The following is a 22,911-nucleotide window of genomic DNA, read 5'->3' on the forward strand; positions in this document are numbered from 1 at the left end:
GTGAGTGCAGAATTACACACTGCACATCTCTTGTGATTTGAATGAGAAAGATGCATCAGAGGAGATTGTTTGAAAGTGGGGCCTAGTTTTAAGTACAGGAATTCACCCCACCAGAGCAAGTTTTGACGAATCAAGAAAACTACTTTTGGGTTCATGGAACAGGCTTAGTCAAATCAGTTTCAAACCTGGTAGCTGCATTCACACAGCATGCCAACCTTTCTTGAGTTCAACTTTGATTAGTTTTTTTGTGGCTTGCTGGATTGTCTTCTGTCTTCTGGGTGTTTCTGACAGAGCTCTTCTAATCCAGGAGAGTGAGCTTTAAGAATATAGACAACAGTTTGATGTATTCCTTCCTTTTCAGCTACATTGTTCCCTAATAGGCACTCACTTTCCAGGGTTTCAGGCAGATATTTTTTTCTTACCTACCTGGAAATGCTGGGGATCAAACTCAAGACCTTTTCCATACAAAGTGCTCTGCCACTGAGCTATCCCAATGTCTAGGAATTGCCTAGTATAATTGTACTAGGCTGGTCTATGACCAAAATAAAGATTTATTGTTGCTGTTGTTGCATAATTGTACAAAGCATCAGTGGACATGAGCTTCTTTTCAGTAACCTGCATCACCAAAGCTTGATTCTGGTATTCAGATGGAATTAAATGAAATTGGCATTTTCATTGGTGGGGTAGGATGAATATGACAAATTGGTGGCGGGGGGGGGTAATTTCTTGAGAGCAGACTGTCTTCAACTTAGCCCACTCCAATGCTCAATGCATTGGAGGTTTGTCAGTCCTATTGAATGAAAAGGTAACAACTGCCCCCCCATCCCCATAAGATGAAATATAGGTGTTCAGGCTCCACAACAGAGAAGGGTCTCAGACTAAGCCTGAGTTCACACAACCTTAAACCATGTTTAGAACCACAGCGGCTAAACCAAGCCAATCATCATAAGACTCCCAGAATTCCCTTGCTGGATGGGGAATTCTGGGGGTTGAAATCCACACGTCTTCAAGCTGCCAAGGTTGAGAAACACTGTCCTAACCATTAAATCCAGAGTGCGTACGAGGGAACCAATAATTAGCTTTGTGCTTGAGGACCACACTTCTAAAAGCAAGTGAGTGAAGAAAAAAGCTATATCTGATTTAACATATTTCAACAAATATGTTGAAATGTGCATTAGTTGAATGCAACTAATAGGTTCTATCCCTCTCGCACACATGTATTGGTAGCATTGCAAGTGGTAATTCATTGGCTGTTATTAGGGGACTTCTGGGGATCATACACAAGGCTTTTGGGTAATAGAAATTTAAATAATAAATAAAATGTGCATCTCTGGTCTAAAATCATTACCAAGTGCATCAGAGCTATTGAGCAATAGCCATTTTAAAATACTGAAGAATGTTTAAGAACATGTAGCTTCTGGAATTCAAAAGGAAATCTAAATATAATGGCTGTGTTTCTCCCAGTCTTGGGCCCTTCCTCCTTTCTCTTTTCCTTCACCATCTCTCTCAAGCCTCCTTTAGGACTGCCTGTCAGTTACTATCCCTGGCCCAACTGCTCCCTCTGCTGAGCAAACCTAACAAAAGAAATATTCTGAGTACAGTACAGTTGAGGTTAATTTTGCAGGCTCAAGATAGGTTGTTTCATAAAAGTCCATCCCTGGAGTTCTTGCTGTTTGCGATCTTGAATAGCAGAACCAAATGTTCGCATTTGTGCTTGACACAAGGCAAGCTTGATTAATTAAACAAAAGTAAATATTATTCCATATTCCCTTTCTTGAGTATCTGCAGATCTTTATTCTGGGGTTTAAACTACCAATTAGGTTTTTCTATCCCATTCATAATATTGGAAAGGTTCCTAGAAATCAGTTTCTGATGTGATGCTGAATGGAGGCTACACATAACTGGCTCTTTCAATATTCTTCAGAAGACTTGGTTTTATATCTCCCCCAATCCTGATTCACATTCTCTGGATATAATCCAGTCGCTAAGGTCTTAATTAAAATTTGACATTCAGATTTTGGCATAGGCATCTGCAACCTGAACATCACAGAACCAAATTCTGTTTTCTGTGATCTGGACCTTAGATTGCTCTAAGGTTGCAACAGGGACTGCAGCAGAATCAAACTCAAAATCATACATGGGTACTGGTCTTGGATCAGATCTCCCCTCTCCTAAATATATCCCCTTTGATATTTAATTTGAATTGATCCATTGAATTTTATATTAATATTTTGGGCTGGGTATTTTAGCCTTTCAATATTCTTTTTTCTATCTTGATTGTTAATGGGTTCACGCATTTGCTTAACCATGTGTTATTGAATAAACCACAATTAGATGTGCTCATATAAGTGATAAACCATGGTTTATAAGCCATCAATGGCTGGACTGATACAACATGCTAAGCCCCAAATCAGATAAAAATAGAGGCTTTGTGGGAACACAGCCTGTCTTCCTGGTAATAGCTATGTCTCCTTGCTTTGTGTCATTTGCAAGTTGTATAACATCCCCTCTATACTTTTTATAATTTATAAAAAATGTTGGTGAATGAAGAATAGGTTCTCCAAGTAGATGGAAAGGTTTTATAAACACATTATGTTGTCTCAAACAGCTGTGGTTTCACCAAAAGTCCATTCACATTTTTTCCAACCTACCAAAAACAATGTGGAACCTTAACAAATGCTTTGCTTAAATTACACTCTATTGTTTTGATACAATTCATGCTTATGTTGGCTCCACTGATCAATGTATCAATTTCTACCTGATCACAATCCTTTCCTCTCAATAATCTGTTGTAGAATTTTGCCTGGCATGGAAATCAGATGGTTGATTTGTGGCTAGTTCCTTTTTGAAAATGGCAATATTTATCTCTGCTGTCATGGAGCTCATATGTTTTCTAAGAGTTTTAAGAGGCTACAGTCAGCTGCTCCAAAGTCATAACCTCGACACCCTGGGGTATAAATCATCTACCCCTGGAGTTTTACAATCTAAACAACTCGTTCAACCTGGACTTAAATTCTTAAGTCAATTTGTCCCCAGCTGGAAGCAACTGCTGTTGTAAGAGAAGATTACTGCAAATTACATGTTGAGCCATTCTTATTCCCCTTCAAGACTAGTTAATGTGTTGCATTTTCACATCTGAGTATTTGAACTCTGAAACATTAATCTTCATGGCACAGTGGCTCTGTTAACCATGAGAAATCCTCCTGGTAAATTACTATGTAGTTTTGTATGTCTACCTAGAATTAAGCCCCAAATCAGTGGGTATAGGTCTGCAGTGGGTTTCCCCCCACCCCCCAAGCTAATGGCTGCCAAACTGGTTAGGCTGCAAAATCCAGAATTCCTAGTCAGCCTGGCCATTATTGCCGGAACAAACTCATCTTAGAAGGATGGTGTTCTAAAGAGTACTTAAAAACAAACCCTCTCTCTAATCCCCAAAGCATTAAAAAGAAGTACAACCAAAGACTCCAAGTCAGCATTTGTGTTTTATTTTGGCTCCTTTTTATAAATGGGCACAACACAGGAGTAATTTAAAAAAAAAATAGACATTACCATTACAGTGTTACATTGGCAAAAAAAATATTTTTAATAACTTTTAAAAGTTTTGGCCATTGTCTCTGGTCAAAAACAATTAAATATGTGTGGTTCTTTTTAAAAGAAGTCTGTCATCCACCCTCCTTTTTTTTAAACAGACACTAAATAGCCACTTCGGTACTAATCTCTAGAAGTTATATACATTCTTGTTTTGCTTTAAGACCCTTAAAATATTTACATGCTTTGCTCCCCAGTGTTAATAGCACAGAATATCACTTGAGCTCTACCATTATGGATTTCCCCGCAAGAAGCGTATAGTAGGAGAGAAAAAACAGGAATTTGCAAATGGCTAAGATATTTGGACCTAATAAAATTTGAAGGGGCTATATATAAAATGAAAAGAAGAGATGAATTGGAAAATGAAGGACATCCATGCCAATGGTTTTTGTATTTTCAATTAAAGGAACAATTTAAAATTGATGCCCAAAGTTACAAATTCACAAAAGATTTAACCTGGTGGGATAATTTAGTTTATGCCAACAATGACCACATGATTTCCAAAATATATAAAATGTTATTACAAATAAGAATGGCAAATGTACAAATTAAGCAATGTATGATTAAATGGGAGAGAAATCTTGGACATCACATTGACTATGATGTTTGGGAAAGAATGTGGACCAAAGGGCTGAAATTTACTTTAAATTATAATTTAAAGGAAAATTTTTACAAAATGATGTACATGTGGTACATTACTCCGGACAAAATATCCAAAATGTTTCAGAATACTTCAAATGTCTGCTGGAAGTATAAAAAAGAAACAGGAACATTTTATCATATGTGGTGGACTTGTAAGGTGGTGAAAAAATTTTGGACATCTATACACAATATAATTTGTAAAATGTTGACTAAAGAAATTAATAGAACACCGGAACTCTATTTCTTGGGCATCATGGACAAGGATTTGGAACACGAACATGGAAAACTTTTACGATATTTGATCACCGCAGCTAGAATTACGTATGCATCAAAGTGGAAGGAAGAACTGACCCCTCAATAGAAGAATGGACATTTAAATCCCTGGATCCGGCGCAGGCGGCAAAACTTACGGACCAGCTAAATGATAAAAATGTGGAAGATTTTCAAAATGACTGGACCCCCTTCTTCAACTATGTAGAATCAACCCAAAAATTAACGTAAATGTGTAAAACATATGAATATAATACAAGATGTAAATATTATGTATTTGACTTATATAATCTCAACAGAACTGAGGAATTATTGTAACCAAATTAGTGAATTGTGAAAAGAAATTATTTAGTTAGGGTACAATATTGTATTACTTAGGGAGTTGGAAATCCATTTCCTTTCTTTTAAACCTCTTCTTCTCTTTCTTCTTTCTTTTTTTATTTCTCTTGTTTTTGCATTTTATGTTTATTGTTGATTTGTCATTTTATGTTTGTATTATTTGTGTAAATAATTTAATAAAGACTATTTTTAAAAAAAAATCACTTGAGCTATTTTATCTAAATTGTGTCAAAGATTTCCACTGCTGTTTCGATTCTTCCTGGGAGTCAATTGGGAGATAGATGTCCCAATACTTTCTTTCTGAAATTTTATACACGTTTTGCTTCATATTTACAAAACTGGTAGGTTGGATTTTTGTCTTGAGAGACACAAACAACGGCAAAGTCATTGCAGCAAGCAAGCTGTTTTGCTGATAAAAGGGTTGTTGTTTTTTTAGGAAAAAAAAGCAGTTGTATAAAACAGTTGTATGAATATGGTACTATTTTTTGCTCTTATTCTGATTGTCAGTTATAAAGAAGCTATTTCTGATTCTCGCTCACACAACACACAGTTAGATGGATCACAGATTCTCCGCATCTAAACACACCTTAGTGGAGTACAAAAATGCTGTCTTCCAGAGTCATCTATCTCAGGGCTTTTATTCTGATTGGCAGCAATTGTCCAAACAGATGTTTTCTCAGCCCTACCTGGAGATATTAATCATAAAACTTGAGACTTTCTCCATGCAAGGCAGGGGTTATGCTGCTGAGCTGTGATTCCTCCCAAGCACAGAGCTCAGACCAGACTAGAATGCTGAATATAATTTAAAAAGAAACTAAGCTCACGCATACATTGTTGAAGTTGAGGACACTACCAAATGGGAGAAGTGGCAATTTGTTCAAAGGCCAGACTTCATAAGGCTTCCTCTCCAGGTTAAATCTTTTACCAGAGTGATAGGCTGTCCCTTGTGCTGGTCCTGTCATGAGTAAGATTTAAGGCAGTTCTTCCAGAAGATTTCTTAGTGGTGTGTTCAGAGCAAGAGATGAGGGCAGGAGTCCCAAGGTCTCACTCTGCACAATGAGCAAGAGAGCTCCTTTAGCAGAGCTATGGGAAGGAAGGTGGGAGGAAGGAACATTTTTATTACTACAGTTTTTCTGCAGAAGGGTATCATTCCTTTGTTATTCTCAGGTTCCAAAATAGCTCAGCCCTCAAGGCACAAATTAAGCCTCAACACAGTTGAATGTTTGGTTGCTGAAGCCTGAAGGCAAAGAATTGGTGCTTTCCAGATGTTGTTCCCAGCATCTCACATCATTGGCCATGCTAGATGAGGCTGCTGAGATGTAGTAATATCTGGAGGACCACAAGCTTCCTGTCTCTTATCTGGTTCATCACCCCTCAGAATTCCCAGCCATTGGTTATCTTGGTGGAAATTCTGGGAGCTGTATTCTGCTCTACATCTAGAAGGTACCAAACTAGAGAAGGTGTTCAAGCTGGCCAAACTTCTAAGAGCCTTAAGTCAGACACATCCTAGGTTTCTTTTACCTGGTGAAACGCAGATCAGTGTTTCTCAAACTCTGCAATTTTAAGATATGTGGGCTGCAAAACCCATGCTGGCTGAGGAATTGTGGGAGTTGAAGTCCACTCTTAAAGTTGCAGAGATTGAGAAACACTGTCATAGATAAATCCTCGAGGAAAACAAAGGAACTTTTTCAGGTTGAGAAGCAAGGGCAGTCAGGGATGCTGTGTGATAGGAAGTTCCACACAAGAAAAGCAATGAAAGCAGTGACTTCTGCAATCTCAAAAAAAACCAAAAAACAGCTCAGAAAGACTACCAGAAAACATCTGAATGCATCCAGAGAAGGAGGGGGAGGGGGAGGGGAGGGGAGGGGAGGGGGAGGGAGAGGGGGAGGGGAGGCTTCTTTTACAAGGAAGAAAAAATGTCAGGTTGGAGCCCTACTTATAGACAGTATTATAAAAGACTAATAGTGAATGTCTTCTTGAAGAGTAGAGATTCAGAGTTTAGAGTGCCAAAATGATACCATCCATTGGAAGACATTGGCATACTTAGGGACAAAACCCCAAAAGGGAAAGGATACCCCAGGCAACCTCATGAAGATCAACCATGCACACTGGCTACAAAAATCTGGCTGAATGCTGGAGGGGGCGCATGGTATAGGAATATACGGGCACATAATTGACTGGTCCAAACAGAGCCAGACAGTGAGGGCAAATTGCAGTTCAGCAATATTCACAATGTCCAGTCTTACAAGAGTTTCATCTTTATGAAGGCTATCAGTAAGGAATATCTGTATTGGTTATGTAAATCTTTTCAATTAAACTTACATATACCAACACATACCTGGCACACGTGGCATCTATTTGTGTATGTGTCCATGTGTAGATAATCACACATAACACAGAAACAAGTATACCCACACATACACACAGTAGCCCCATTTGCACGCATTTCTAACCCTGCTGATATTTTCTGAGTTCCATTACATTTCAAGGGAGGAGACATGAAGGTGTATCTTCCATGGTTTCTGTCACCCCCCAAGCTTGAGAAATGTAGACAACCAGAGCAAATGTAGCAATGGAAAGGTATGGATAGACAGTAATAACACCCTCTGACACCTCCAACCCTAACTTTAGCTCAAAAGCACCATCAAGAGAAATTCAACAGGAATTCTCAAGCACTCTGAAATTAAAGTAGAAAGCAGAAACTTTTTTCACAAAGGAAGAGAATGTTTGAGCTCATCAGGTGTTTTTTTTTAAATCTGCTCAATCGTGTCTGATCCTCGGCAACTGCCTGGACTAGTCCCTGCAGTTTTCTTGGCAAGATTTCAGAAGTGGTTTGCCATTGCCTCCTTCCTAGGGCTGAGAGCGAGTGACTGGCTTCATGAAGGTCACCCAGCTGGCTTTGTGCCCAAGGCAGGACTAGAACTCACAGCCTCCCGCTTTCCAGCCTGGTGCCTTAACCACTACACCAAACTGGGTCTCACATCAGACTTAAAGTAGTTCTAATTAATGTATATTCCATTGATTTCAAAGGATTAAACTTATTACATCTGGATCCAATCCAAGTGGACTCTTCATTTGCTTGTTTTGTTCACCAAAGTTTGCTTGCTTGCTTTCAAAAACATCACTATGATATGCAATGAAAGCTTGGTGATCCTTTCCTAAAAACAAAAATCCTTTTGTGATCTCAAAGAAAAGCCCATTTTTCTTTAAATAGAACACATTTTCCCATTCATTTTTGGTAAGAGAAAGAGAAATCATACTTGGATACAGTGATCAGATTTGGATAAAATAATTTAGGTGAGAATCCAAGAGTGTCCACCGGCTGGGTCAAAAAAATCAAGCTCAAGATACAAAAATCAAGACAAAGATAAAAAAAATCAAGATAGCACCCATTATGGTGCATCACACATAAAAAGCAGGCAGAGCTTCAATTGCACTGACTCAGCTGCCATCCTCACTCTTTTGACCATATCCCATGGATCTCCCTGTGAGATTCCATTGGTTCAAAATTCCTTTTTATTTATTTAGTTATATTTATTAAAATTTTTATCATAGAATAAAAGACAAATCTAGAGAGAGAGAGAGGAGGGAGGGAGGGAGGGAGGGAGACAAAAAAGAGAAACCTGTAATGTTAAGAAATATATGAATGACTTCCAACCTTCTTTTCAACAGATAATTATAATCTTAATGTCCCTCCATTGGATCAAAAACCTTGCAGAACGGGAAATTCAAAAGTGCCTGAGCAACATTAAAGCCAAACCATATCCAATAACAAATGATTAAGGGAGTCAATTGCTAGGAAATGCCACTGCTTTACCTGGTTTGAGAAACAGCACATTGATTGTAGCAAGTAATGTAATAAGTCTAACATAATCTGGAAATGTCTTTCCTATAACCCAAAAGATGTGCAAGCTCCATCAGTTGAAAGCTACCTTAGGCTTTGCACAGGACATCAAAGGTCACTCTTCAGATCAGGATCCAGAATGAGTGGGGGAGGAGCTTAAAGGATTAAATGTCTCTTTAAGTCTCCCCATCCCTCTAAAAATATGAGAAGGGGCAAGATTGATACTCTGGTGGACTTTTTTTTTCTTTTGCACCCTGGCTATACCCTCTTAGCTGGAAGCTGAAATTCAGTTTAGTGAGACTTGTGCATAAGACTGTTGATCCAGTTTCCAGACAGAGTTTATTTAGATCAGTGTTTCTCAACCTTAGCAACATGAAGATGTGTGGAATTCACTTCCTGGAATTCCCCAGCCAGCATGGCTGGCTGGGGAATTCTGGGAGGTGAAGTCCAGACATCTTAAAGATTGAGAAACACTGATTTAGATGCTAAATAAGATACTGGAGTCTGTCATTTTCCTTGATCACTGAACATCTATACTGTAAAGTCTGTCAGAATTTTATACTTGGTTCACATTTCAAAGCCATGGTTAGTTGACTCTGCTCAACAGATAGCATCCATGTATCGTGCAAAACTATAAACCATGGCTACTCCATGGAAGGCCCTCTTTTCATGGTGCCCAATCCAAACTCACATAGGAAAAATCAGATGTCACTGATTGCAATGTTCAGTGTCACTGGCATGGTAATAATCTTAGCTAGTTTTATATTTTAAAAAAGAAAACTCTATCCATAAAATGAAGATTTTAAGGAGGGTTTTTATTGGCCTGATTTTAGTTTTTAAAAAATCTTATTTTCTCACTCATCACAAGATTTCAATTTTAACCCTAACCCTACCCTAACCCTAACCGCACCCCAAGATGCCCCTGCAGGTTTTAGAACTAAGCCGTTTGGCAAATCATGAATTTCAAGGACTCCGCTTTAATCTCTTTTAGCAGTATTAAAATTTGGCAGTAAATATCCACAAACCCAAATGAAAACAATGTCAACTGCAATTCTTCCATACCAGAATAATAATATTTAGAGACTATTTCTAAGAACAATGAACACTAACTAGGCTTCCCAATTCTTGCACCTTCCAAATATGTTACGAATTGGAATTGGGATTATGTGGCTTGAAGTCCCAGCATAAGTGGGAGGCTCTAGACTGGGAGAGGCTGAGCTGGACTGACTACTGGGCTTACTCACTGCAGAACTTGAAAATCTAGCACAGTCATCCCCAACTCAGTGACTACAGATACACTGGAATGCGAACACCATAATTCATAGTCATGTGGTGTCACTGCCTGGGGATGATGGGAATTGTTATCTAACACATCTATAGATTGAGTGCTGGTTGAGGGATGCTTATGCAGTATAGTGTAACACCAAGTCAATAGCTCATGAGCAGCATATTCAAAGTTGTCAAAGGGGAAGATAAGCTTCTTTTTACCATCACAGGGAACCTATTTAACTAAGCTCTTGCTTAAACAGACCACTCAACTCCTCCAGATCAAATCTTTTGGTTATGAATTACTTAAGAGGCAAAATGCCAACTAATTCTACCACTGAGTCAGGCAATAACAAGAACCCAACAGATTTCTGTTTTCTTTTGGAAAGCCACATTTATCTTCATCACTAGAGGGGAATAAAAGCATAATATTTTGTTCTGTTTTTCCTTCCCTTTCTCCCTGTTGATTTACCTTCCTTCCTGGTGAGAATAAAACCATTAAATCAAACCTGTTCATTCTCCCTCTCAACTGTTACAACTAAACTGTGTGACTTTTCTGTTCACCACTGTTATAAGGCTCATAAAATCTCCTTCAAAACCTCTAGAGACAATTTTCCATTGTCCTGACATCGAACAGTTATTTTTTAAATGAAGCCTATTTCTTCTTGATATCTACAGCTGCAATCCTTTGCATATTTTCTGCGGAATAAATCTCACTCAACCCATTGGAACACACAAAAATGACTCTTGAATCAGCTGAAACATTTATAGAATACCAAAAATGGATTCATACACATTGCTAATTCATTTAAACCATGGTTTTCAGAACAATCCAAATGGCTGCTAAGCTCAGCAACCTTTTCAGACAGCAGGCACCACCACTCTGTACCTTCACACAATATCAGGTGTATAGAGAAAGGGGGTGAGGATGGGAGTGAGAGAGAAAGAGCAAGCCAACCATTATTGTGTAGGGCAGTGTTTCTTAACCTTATCAATTTTAAGATGTGTGGACTTCAACTCCCAGAATTCCCCAGCCAGCATGGGGAAAGTTGATAAGATTTAAAGTTGATAAGGTTGAGAAACACTGGTGTAGGATGCTGGACTAGGAACAGGGAGACCCAGGTTTTAGTCCTCCATTAGGCACCCAGCCAGCTGAGTCATTCTGGAGCAGCAACTTGCTCTCAGTCCTAGAGAGGTCAAAAAAACATCCCTCTACCAACCCACACTGGACTGATAGATGATGGTCCATAACCATCAATGGAATAATTCTTTGTCCTACGGTGGGTTAATATGGTGTGAAAATAAAAATATGCATATACTCTCACATATTTTAAGTATGAGCATATACATGCACACACACACACACACACACCTTATTTCAGTATTTTCCTTTTTGCCAGTTTTAATTTTTTTTTAAATTCAACAAATAAAGTCTCTCTCCAGTCAGGTTCTCCTCCTGGTGATCATTGAATCTGGCATGAATTCAGAAGTTGTTTCCCTCATGGTCTTCTTCCCAGAAGTTTTTTGACTGGATTCTCATCCAAATACTAACCAGGCCTAACCCCCTTTAGCTTGTTCAAGCTCAGAGTTGGCAAATGCTGAATTTAAAAAAAAAAACTGAGGTCACGGGGTGCCATCTCACACAAGGGTCCTAAGAAAATTGGGTTCAAACGATCGCCCACTCAGACATGCCCAATGATAATTGCATGGAGGAGAGATGGGGGGTGAATTTATTGCTCCCACCCCATCTGTTTGTCCTTGCCCTCTGTACATTAGAGGATTTGTCTGATTCTTCTAAGCCACACGTTGGAGAACTGCAGGCAAGTTCCATAGGTAGATGCTGAATGGGTGGAATGGATGGATTTTTCTCCATTTCCCCATTCAAATGATTGTAATATTATGTGGTAAATAGGGTTTTATTTATTGTTTATTTATTTTATTTTTATCCTGCCTTTATTATTTTTGTAAATAACCCAAGGTGGTGAACATACCTAGTACTCCTTCCTCCTCCGATTTTCCCCACAACAGCAACCCTGTGAGGTGGGTTGGGCTGAGAGGGAGGGACTGGCCCAAGGGCACCCAGCTGGCTTTCATGCCTAAGGCGGGACTAGAACTCTCATACCACGCCTGATTGGCTCTTGGGCTGAGAGAGAGGGACTGGCCCAAGGTCACCCAGCTGGCTTTCATGCCTAAGGCGGGACTAGAACTATCATACCACGCCTGATTGGCTCTTGGGCTGAGAGAGAGGGACTGGCCCAAGGTCACCCAGCTGGCTTTCATGCCTAAGGCGGGACTAGAACTATCATACCACGCCTGATTGGCTCTTGGGCTGAGAGAGAGGGACTGGCCCAAGGTCACCCAGCTGGCTTTCATGCCTAAGGCGGGACTAGAACTATCATACCACGCCTGATTGGCTCTTGGGCTGAGAGAGAGGGACTGGCCCAAGGTCACCCAGCTGGCTTTCATGCCTAAGGCGGGACTAGAACTATCATACCACGCCTGATTGGCTCTTGGGCTGAGAGAGAGGGACTGGCCCAAGGTCACCCAGCCGGCTTTCATGCCTAAGGCGGGACTAGAACTCACGGTCTCCTGGTTTCTAGCCTGTTGTTTTGTTTTGACCAGCTTAATTCTTTCTTCCTCAAGCTTACGAATGTTAATATGCTGTTAAGTTACATTCCAAAAGTTTGGAAATTGTCTATCTATAAAAAGTTTTGGATATACCCCATCTGAAGTGTTGTCTTTTTTTTTTTTTTTAAGAGATTCTGATATATTCCTAGAAGGAGACATCTGTCAGATTGTAAAGAGTGGCTCAATGAAATTTGTGTGTTCTCAACCTTTGAACTAACTTTTGTAGCAATGAAGAGGCAATATTGGGCAATATGATTCTGGGTAGTCCAGGTTTAACACAAAGTTTAAAAACTGATTTGTAACAATTTGAACAAATATCACACAATACTATTACTCTGACATAATAGAAAAGTACTAATTTTTTCACAATGTTTAGTGTTTTTTATTTTATATTTTTTCATTCCTTTTTTCCTTTTTAGTTTGTGCTGTTTAATTTTTAGTTATATAATTTACTCAAAATGGTTGAAATGAAATGAAATGTATTAATTTGGTTCTTAACCATTATTACTTGCATTATTACTAGTACTACTACTATCCTTAACTGTATTGGTTCAAAAATTCAATAAAAATTACTGTCTTTCAAAAAACAACACTCTTATTTTTTCCTTCCATGGCTTTGACAGACTTTTAGATGCTGGAAGTTACTTATCTGCACCCTTGATGTTTATTATTTTCTCTGCTTTTGAAAAGTGAAACATAATTCCCAGCTTTTGTCCATATTATGTACTTGTCAGGATTGTGTTATTATACAACTCTAAATCCTCTCCACTTTCTTCACAACCCCAAACTATATGATCACAGCTTCTGGTCATTGCACTCTACTCAAGGTGCATGTGTACAACATTCAACAGGAATTATCAACTACCAAGAGCCACAAGCATCTTACAACAACATTCTGTCACTGACATCATAATTACAGCACATTTATCATTCATATGTCTTTTTTCAAACAATTACTATATATTTGTTACTCTGACTTCACCTTCCAATAGGTTAAACACTGATCTTTCCTTTACTTGATTTTATTGCATGATATCCAACATTCCAATTATCTGGATCAATTACCATTTTTTACCTTGTTCCTTGTTCACATTGGGGTTTACATCATCCTTATAACTCTTTGGGGTCAGCACAGTCACCTGTCCTAAGTTGTTATGAAAACTTGAACTTGCTTAACAAACTTTAATGAAACATTTCTCTTGTATGATTGCTGTTACTCTACAACTTACTGCTTCAGAAGAATCAGAGTTCCCCCCACTCAAGTTGTGTATATACTTTTTTTATCTTTTTATCCACCTATTTACAGAGTCCCATGGAACCAAAGATCTGGGCTCGCGTCATTCCACTCTTGGCTTTCCCAATAATCACCCCCCAGTTCCCCACCAATGAAGAAATGACCACACCATTCATCAAGATGTGTGAAACATTATCTATTTCCTACAGGATTTTAGAAGATAGCTTGACTTTTTAAAAAATGGGTATTGCCATCTCTTCCCCATGAACAGTATCTTAGAAAAATGTTCCTCAGCCACTCGCCTAGGCTTGCAATACTGTGCTAGTCAAGATTTAATGTCACAGTGAATCCCAATAAATTTGGGCACAAGCTTCAGTTGGAAACCAAGGCAAGCTTAGGATGAGCTTGCAACAGGAAGGTAGCATCTGATGTCTCTTGTCTGTGAACAGTAACGAGATGAAGGAAGAAAGGAAGCAAGACACAAGTGTAAGAAGTGCCCCTGCAGACCAGGTGATATCTTTAAGGACGCAGTCCCAAGGGTCAACTCCAGCACAGTTGCTCAGTCAGAAGAGGTGATGGCTTGTGAGCAGCCTGGTCTGTCAAATATTGCATCTCCTAGCACACGAAGTCAAACTCTTGTCTTGAAGAGTATCACAACTGACAACCAAAAGTGTCCACTTAATTAAAAAAAAATCAGTGCTTTAGTCCTGAGTTAGGTATGAATCCAGGACTTCCTGCTAATTCTAGAAGATCCTCCAAACAAGACAGCCAAAAGAACTACCTCTTGGGTCCCCAACATCGGCGTTCCTTTCAGGACCTCCTGTGCTACAATGTGAGTCAGCTCTGTTGCCTTCTAAAAATGTGCAACCCTTTTTAAAATGGTGGGTTTCTTCAATCTTTCTGGTGAAACTTGACAGACTTGATTAGAAAGAGACGGGGTGAATCAGAAGTGGGTTTGTGTTGTTCTTTCTTTTTAAAAAAAGGACAGCATTGAGACAGAGATGGCGAGGCACTCAAGGTTCCAGTCTATGCATAAAATTCCTCCTGCTTGTCAGGTTTTTGGTATGTGACACTTGCCTGCTTGGGCTCTTCCAGCGTGTAGCTCCCTTCGTCTTTCTTTTTCATCCGGTAGATCAAGAGCATCACCAGGAAAGCTGCAAAGAGGGCCCCAACGACCCCTCCCACAATCACAGCTGCAAAAGGACAACAGAAGAAAGTTAGCAAGGTCTGTATTGGCTTACCTTTTGTATAAAAAGAATTTTTAAAAAAATATTTGAGTGTTAAAAGCCAGGGGATGGATGGATGGATGGATGGGTCGGTGGGTGGGTACCAGGACTGTCCACAGAGGCAGGGGTCAAAAAAGTCAAGAGTGTGGCTGCAACTGCACAATTGAAGCCCCACCCTCTTTTTAACATGCCATACACATAAAAAGGGGGTGGGTCTTTGATTGCATGCTTGTCCCCACCAACTAGACTTTTTTTATCATCCCACCCACCACCACAGACACCTCTGACATATTTTATATTTCACTTGTTATAAAGAAGGATTTTGATGCTCCCAACCCTGTTAGCCTTCGGTAAAGCTTTGAAAAAACTGGTTCTTCTCCCAGGCATTGGACCAGGGCGTTAGATGAGCCTATTCTGTAAGGCTTATGAGAATGATTGTGGTTGGCCTTGGATGTACATAAGAACATAAGCAGTGCCCTGCTGGATTGGACCCCTGGCCCATTCTAGTCCAGCAACCTTTTGAAAGTTGAACATTGAAATTTATTTGTATTTATTTATGGTCAGTGACCACAGAAATAGCTACAACAATAAAAACAGCACAAGCAGGCTCAAATACAATAAGAGCAAGGTGATGCAGAATAAATCAAGCATGGTGGGGGGAGAACTTTAGGGAAAATCTGTTTTAACAACCAGCATAAGGAAAACAAACCTAAAAAGAAAGAAGTCCATACAGTACAAAACAAGGGCTGTGCGAAGTTTGATTTAGAGGTGTGTTTCCAGAGCAAAACTTTGAATCAAATCTAGCTTTTGAATCAAATCAGATCAGATCAGATCCTTGAACTGAATGACTCCAAATCGATTCTGAATCAGATTGAATTAAAGTGATCTTCACCCCAAGGAAAAGTGGTACGACATGGGATATTTATACTAAACATTATGCACATATGGGGTAATTGCACAGAAAAGCTTTTTGATTTAGGGAAAGTTGAGAATGGCAGGTCAATGTGGATTTTTACAGAACTGTTTTTAAAGAAATCTCTAGAAAGTTACCCAATAATAATTATATCATCAACATCATCACCACCACCACCACCACCACAATAGTGGAAGTTCAGGTATGTGCATTTTTCTCTTTAGCTGTCTATTTCTCCTTCCTCTGCTTTCTTTCCCCCCGTGCTATATTCTAGTTTGCAGTGTCAGATAGCCTGGCAGCTGCCTCAGTTGCAAGTACTGTGATTCTCAGTGTCTTCTTTAACATTTATTGAGGTTAAAGGATGGGAGGTGGTCACCAAAATTCTAGCCACTGAACTATTCTCTGTTAAGAACCATTGTATCCCCACACGCATTAGAGTGAAGACTTTCTGAACTTCTTTCTAACAACCTTCCAGTGGTCCAGCAAGGTGGTGGGTCTTTTCATGGATAGTGGAGAAGCTGTTTACATAAAGTCTCTTGAATCGTGATCAGTCTGGGAACTAACCAATACAGTACATGTAAATTCCTCAAGGCAACATTTTGCTTTTGGCCCTCTGGAAAGGCACGTCATACACTCTGATGAAAGGGAACCAATCCTCTGGCTCTCAATGCATTTGAAGTTGCTTTCCACAAAGGCAATTCCACTCTCTCCCTCAAACACGGGTATGGACTCAGATTGGCAATCCGTATACATCTTACCTATGAGCACTTCTTTCCTTTCCAATATGTTTTTCTGGGGGAGTTGTGCTGCTGAATTTCCAGACTCTACTGTATTGTCTAGGAGCCCCGGTTCCACTTTCTTTCTCAACCCTGGACCAGCTGCAGGGGTGACCAGAGGCACCACTTCATTGCCAAGCTCGGTCTGAGCTGCCTCTTCCTCCTCATGGATTTCAAAGTCCCCACTGACAGGAACTTCAAATTCATTATTCGTGGCTGTGGAAAGGGTCATTCCCATGGGTTCTGCCTGCAAGAGAGAGAAAAAGAAGCATAGACAAGGCAGGAGGATGACATGATGCCCCACTCCTTCAGTGCATTTTTCTCCAGCACTTGGCCAGGCTTAGGAGCAAGATGTCACTTGTCCACTGGCAGGGCTGGCCTACAGCTTACAAGCTGCAGGTGGCTCTGGAGCATCCTGGAGTAGGTGGGGCAAAGGTTTCAACCCAGGTTGTTTCCCCTGTTTAGGGGATGAAAGAAAAGCCTTGAGGTACATCCATTGTCCCTTCAAATCTCAAAATGAGGAGGTGGTGTTGGGTGTAACGAAGCAAAATGGATGCCTTCACCCTCTTCATGGGAAGAGGAAAAGGAAGTGAAATGAAAAAAAGAAAAAGGTATTCCTCTTCCTGCCATGAGCCTAAATGGCCTTTAACTTGGGCATTCTTCTGCTACAGATTTTCCTTCCCTACCTCCCACACACACACGCCGCCCAAATATTGCACTGCCCATGGCTACCTGACATGTTTCACCAAGACTACTTCCCCCCCATCCCCCTGGATCAAGCTTTGCACTTTTGAGAAAACAGATTGACTTCCTTGTACAGGTAGTCCCTGGTTTGAGAACAAGTTCCGTTCCTAAGTATGTCCTTAAGTCAAATTGGTATGTAAGTCAGAACAGCATCAGTTAGTCAAATGTTTGTCTTAGTATATAGTATATATTTTACCTTTCTTTGCATATAAAACACTTAAGAAACACTTCCAGATATATTAAAACATCTTAAACACAATAATACACAAAGTAGTATTGTGCATTTAACCCAAAACATTGTACTTAACTTGAATTTTTAATATAAAAGTCTTTATGGCAGTCCATTCTTAACTAGGAGTTGTCTGTAAACCGGGACATTCTTAAACCTGGGATTACCTGTATATGGCCTCTTTTCCAATTTATCTCCCCCGGGGTTGGTAATGAGATACATAGCAGGTAGGTGACAATTTTCACTAGGGACGGTTTTGTGGAATCCACTCTGCTGCCTTTAGGGACAATGGCCAGGAGAGGGAGGTAGAGACTCATCCCTTTTGAGCTAGCCCCCACCTCCCCCTCTGTATTTAGTCATGCCTGCCACAAATTGAGTCTTCTAAATGTAAAAAAAGGAAGTTGTCCTATGAGTTTGTTTGGGAAAACAAGGGAGGGTGCCTAGATCTGCAGACTGAGATGTCTGGTGGAGGTCCATCTTAAATGCCTAGGAGAGATAATTTAAGATAAACAAATCTGCTTGGATGGCAGCTTCAGGACAGAAGATGTTATACATAAAAAAGCAAATGTGGGCAAATACCATCTTGAAATGTTGGAAGGGAGGGGGCCTAGGTTAATACGAGTGGCTGTGGACTTCGTCTACCAAAATTCTCAGCAGTGATGGCTAGGAAATTTTGGGAGTTCAGGTTTACACCTCTTGAATATGCCCAATTTAGAGATAGCTGATGTAAAGGGATGACAGAAATTGAAACATAAATAGGTGATGTAACAATGTATTTTCATAATGCTGCAAAATGTCTTATTTTCCCTCTATTTTGTTTATTTGTTTTATTTATTTATCTGATTTATCCCCGCCCATCTCCTCCCATCGGAGGCCCCTGGGCAGTTTACAACAAGTGATTAAAGCCATCAGAATAATACAAAAAATAAAATACAGTAAAAATACTATAAATAGAAATAAAGAATAAAGAATAAAAAATCCAAGCGGTGGATTTTTATTTTCCTGGTATCAGCCTGGGAAACCCTTGTACAGCCCAGAATGAAAGAGACAGACAGACAGACAAGAACGAAAGAGAAAGCTATTAAAAGATGGTTTAAATGAACGTTTAAATACATAAATTTCCCAGGTACATTGATGAAAAGGAGGAAAACCCCTATGGAATCACAGCCAGGAATATTTGAAAGCCAGGATGGTAGAAATAACAACAACAACAACAACAATAGTAGCAGTAGCAGCAGCCAAATTATTGCAATGGAGTTTGGACTGGACAAATGTGCCACCCTTACCATCAACAGGGGAAAAATAGTGAAAACTGAAGGAATCAAGATGCCCTATGGAAATAGCATCAAGAGTCTGGATGAAGATCACTACAAGTACCTGGGCATCCTTCAAGCTGACAACATCAAGCACACTCAAGTCAAGAAGAAGGTTAGTAGCGAATACATCATGAGAGTGAAGAAGATCTTAAAGTCCAAACTCAGTGGAGGAAATACCATCAAGGCAATTAACACCTGGACATTTTGAGTCATTAGACACACAGCTGGAATAGTGGACTGGACTCAAGCTGAACTAGAAGCCCTGGATAGGAAGACTGGAAAAATAATTACAATGAATCATGCCCTTCACCTATGCAGCAACATTGACAGACTCTGCTTACCAAGGAGCATAGGTGGGCGTGGAATGTTGCAAGTACACCCGACAGTTGAAGAAGAAAAGGGGGCATTGGAAGAATATCTGAAGGAGAGTGAAGAAGATGCACTGAAGCTAGTATACCATGAAGGCTTACTGAATACCAAAGAGACCAAACTGGCCTACAAGAAAGACCAAATGAATAGAAAAGAGACATGGCAAGGCAAAGTATTACATGGCCAGTATACACACACACACACACACACACAAAAGAAAAAAGCAGGCAAAGCAGGTAACAGCAAGATCTGGCAAAGGCTAAGAGCAGGAAAGTTGAAGAAAGGGACAGAAGGGCTAATTCTGGCTGCAGATGACTGAGCCTTAAGAACAAATGCATACAAAGCCAGAATTGAGAAGACAGGAACAGACAGCAAATGCCATCTCTGCAAAGAAGCTGAAGAAACAGTGGACCACCTAGTTAGCTGCTGCAAGAAGATCGCACAGACTGACTACAAACAACGGCATGACAAAGTAGCAACAATGGTGCATTGGAATATCTGCAAGAAATACCACTTGCCTGCAAGCAAGAACTGGTGGGACCACAAAGTACACAAAATGAAGACGCTAAAGTGCTTCCTCTGGGACTTTAGAATTCAAACAGACAAGCATCTGCCACACAACACTCCAGAAGTAACAATTGTTGATAAAAAGGACAAGAAAGTCTGGATAGTGGACATTGCTATGCCTGGAGATGGCAGAAGAGAAGAGAAAGAACTGGAGAAAATCACAAAATACAAAGACCTGCAAATAGAAGTAGAATGACTGTGGCGAAAGAAAGCAAAGGGAATACCAATAGGAATAGGCGCCTTGGGTGCAATCCCAAAACATCTGGAGCACCACGTGAATGCCATCGGCATTGACAAAATTACCATCAGTCAATTGCAAAAGGCAGCTTTGCTTGGAACAGCTAACATCCTGCAGCGGTACCTTTAACACTATCAAACAACATCTGCCTATCCTAAGTCCTTGGGAAGGACTCAGTAGGTGGACCGAAATGCCAAACCCAGTGTAAACATCTGACTGACTGTGCAACCAACAATAATAATCACCATCAGTCAATTGCAAAAGGCAGCTTTACTTGGAACAGCTTACATCCTGTGACAATGCCTTTAACATTATTAAACAACATCTGCCTATCCCAGGTCCTTGGGAAGGACTTGATAGGTGGACAAAAATGCCAAATCCAGTCTGAACATCTGGCTGTGCAAAAAAGATAATAATTTATTGCATTTATATGCCACCTGACTCCCAGCAACTCTGGGCAGTTTGATTGATTGCCACGTTCCCCAACCTGGTGACCTTTAGGTGTGTTACAATTCCTATTCAATCCTTCTCATCTAACATCAGGAAGTAGCAGACTAGAGAAAGCTGGTGATGAAACTAGAATATGGGGCAAGGGTTGGAGAAACACAGATTTGAATTTTAACTTCAGCTATAAGGCTCAGGGAGTGATATCAGGTTTCTACTGTAGGGTTGTGGTGAGGACAAAATGGAAGAGAGAGAGAAAGCTTACAGGAAGAACCCAGAAGAGTAAATCCAGCCCCCGTTTAGCCTTGGTTTGGCACTACCCTGTTCTTGCACTCCATCCTTCACCTCAACCTATTCCCACCTACACACAGCTGGTCACTGTTTTTTCATATGTAACAATAGCGAAGAAATGCTACTATTCCCTTTTCTTCTTTTCTTTTTTCCAAACAGGGGATAGAGCGAGATCAGATTTCGCAGCAACACCTGTCCTATCGCCAACCACCAGATTGTTAAAAAGGATGCCATCTATGGCTGTGATTCAAGCAATTCATTCAGGGATGTGCCGCATTTATAGGCTGGTGCGACCTTCTCCTCTTTCTCTTCCTTTTAGAAAATGCCATAGCCAGAATATATAATTGATTCAGGAAAAACTAGTTTCTCCCATAGGCAAGCCAATGATAGGCTCATGGGAGGAACTTTGGAGCTGATATCTGGGCTCTTGAAGTGCTGCAGGATTGGCTAATCAAAGTTCCAGGTAATGCACATTCCCAGGTTGAATCCTTCAACCACCCCTTCACCAACATTCCCCACTGACTCACAATGACCTAATAGTTGTTGATAAATATATTAACACAGCACCAGTTTTAATTTCATTTAGACATTTGGTTTCCCAAGTTTTAGCAGTATGAAATCTAGATGTGTTCATTCCTTGAGTTTTTTCCTTGATTTGTGTTGTTCCTCTTTAGCGATACAGTTCATTCAATTGTTTTATATTTAAATTCCCTTTCTAAGTTGCCATGGAGACCATACACAAAGGAATGAGACATTAAAGTATTATCTACACAGGTAAATAACTAAATTATTAGTCAGGTTAATTACAGATTTCACTGATGGTGTTCCTGGTTACTCAGTAAAGATCTTATATATTTATTATATGTTTTTGTGCCTTCGAGTCAGCGCTGGCTCCTGGTGACTGCCTGGATTAGTCCCTGCAGTTTTCTTGGCACGATTTCAGAAGTGGTTTGCCATTGCCTCCTTCCTAGGGCTGAAAGAGAGTGACTGGCCCAGGGTCACCCATCCGGCTTTGTGCCTAAGGTGGGACTAGAATTCACGGTCTCCTGGTTTCTAGCCTGGCGCCTTAACCACTACACTAAACTGGTGCTCAGTGGAGATCTTACATTTCTTTAAAAAAATATTGTAGCTACTTAGCTCTGCATTCTTCCATGGCATTCTCACTTTTCCCTCATCAGCTCCCTGTTTTCCCAAACTGGCATTCAAGAGAGTGAGGAGGAGTTGATGAAGAGAAGTTGTAGACAAGTAACAGAAGTGGGATTTCTACAATTAGTTTGATCATGTTTAAGAGTCTGTATTCTAGTAGTGTGGTAACTTCGGTATCTCTCTCTCTCTCTCTCTCTCTCTATATATATATATATATATATATACACACACACATACAGTATATATAATTGTTACTATTCATTAAATATATACACTGCCCATCTCACTATAAGAGTGACTCTGGGCGGCTCACAAATAAAAAGTAATTTAAAAAATTATAAAAATACAAAAGGTAGAAAAAGATAAAAGAGGAACACTAAAAGGCAGAGAGAGTTTCTTTAAGCCACCAACCACCCCCAGGGCTGCCTACCACTCTTGGGTCCCCAAGCTAGTTGGCAGAGCCCGGTCTTGACGCTCTTCCTGAAGGCCAGAAGAGTGGGGGCCAACCTCAGCTCGGGGGGCAAAATGTTCCACAGGGCAGTGTCAATGGCAGAAAAAGCTCTCCTCCTCGACCCCGCCTGTTGAAATTCTTTAGCCAACGGGGTCCGTAATATGCCCTTCCTGCCAGACCGGGTGGGACAGATCAATGTAATTGGGACGAGGTGGATCCTCAGGTAACCTGGGCGATGTATTCTACATTGTGTTTCCTCCCTATGCTAATGAGTGGTGTGTTTTACAGACCCACAGAGGGAACAAAAGTCATTAGAAACCAGGGCTCTAATTCAAAGCATTCCCAAAGATGTCTGTCTGAGCACATCTAGTGAGGGTGAGCTAATTATCC

At 40.2% G+C, this 22,911-nt stretch overlaps 1 protein-coding gene across 1 annotated transcript in view; it reads right to left on the reverse strand.

Moving 5' to 3' along the window:
- Positions 1–12,553: 12,553 nt before the first annotated feature.
- SDC3 (syndecan 3) overlaps positions 12,554–22,911 on the reverse strand; it is a 90,903-nt gene continuing 80,545 nt past the window's right edge. Inside the window, exons 5-6 of the mRNA XM_063312294.1 lie at positions 16,709–16,973; positions 12,554–15,004 (exon numbers count right to left, since the gene is read on the reverse strand). Coding sequence (XP_063168364.1) covers positions 14,838–15,004; positions 16,709–16,973 — 432 coding nt within the window. The 3' untranslated portion in view covers positions 12,554–14,837. The remainder of the gene's footprint in view (positions 15,005–16,708; positions 16,974–22,911) is intronic.

Source organism: Candoia aspera, chromosome 10, assembly GCF_035149785.1.
Source record: "Candoia aspera isolate rCanAsp1 chromosome 10, rCanAsp1.hap2, whole genome shotgun sequence".
In the NCBI taxonomy this organism is placed as follows: domain Eukaryota; kingdom Metazoa; phylum Chordata; class Lepidosauria; order Squamata; family Boidae; genus Candoia; species Candoia aspera.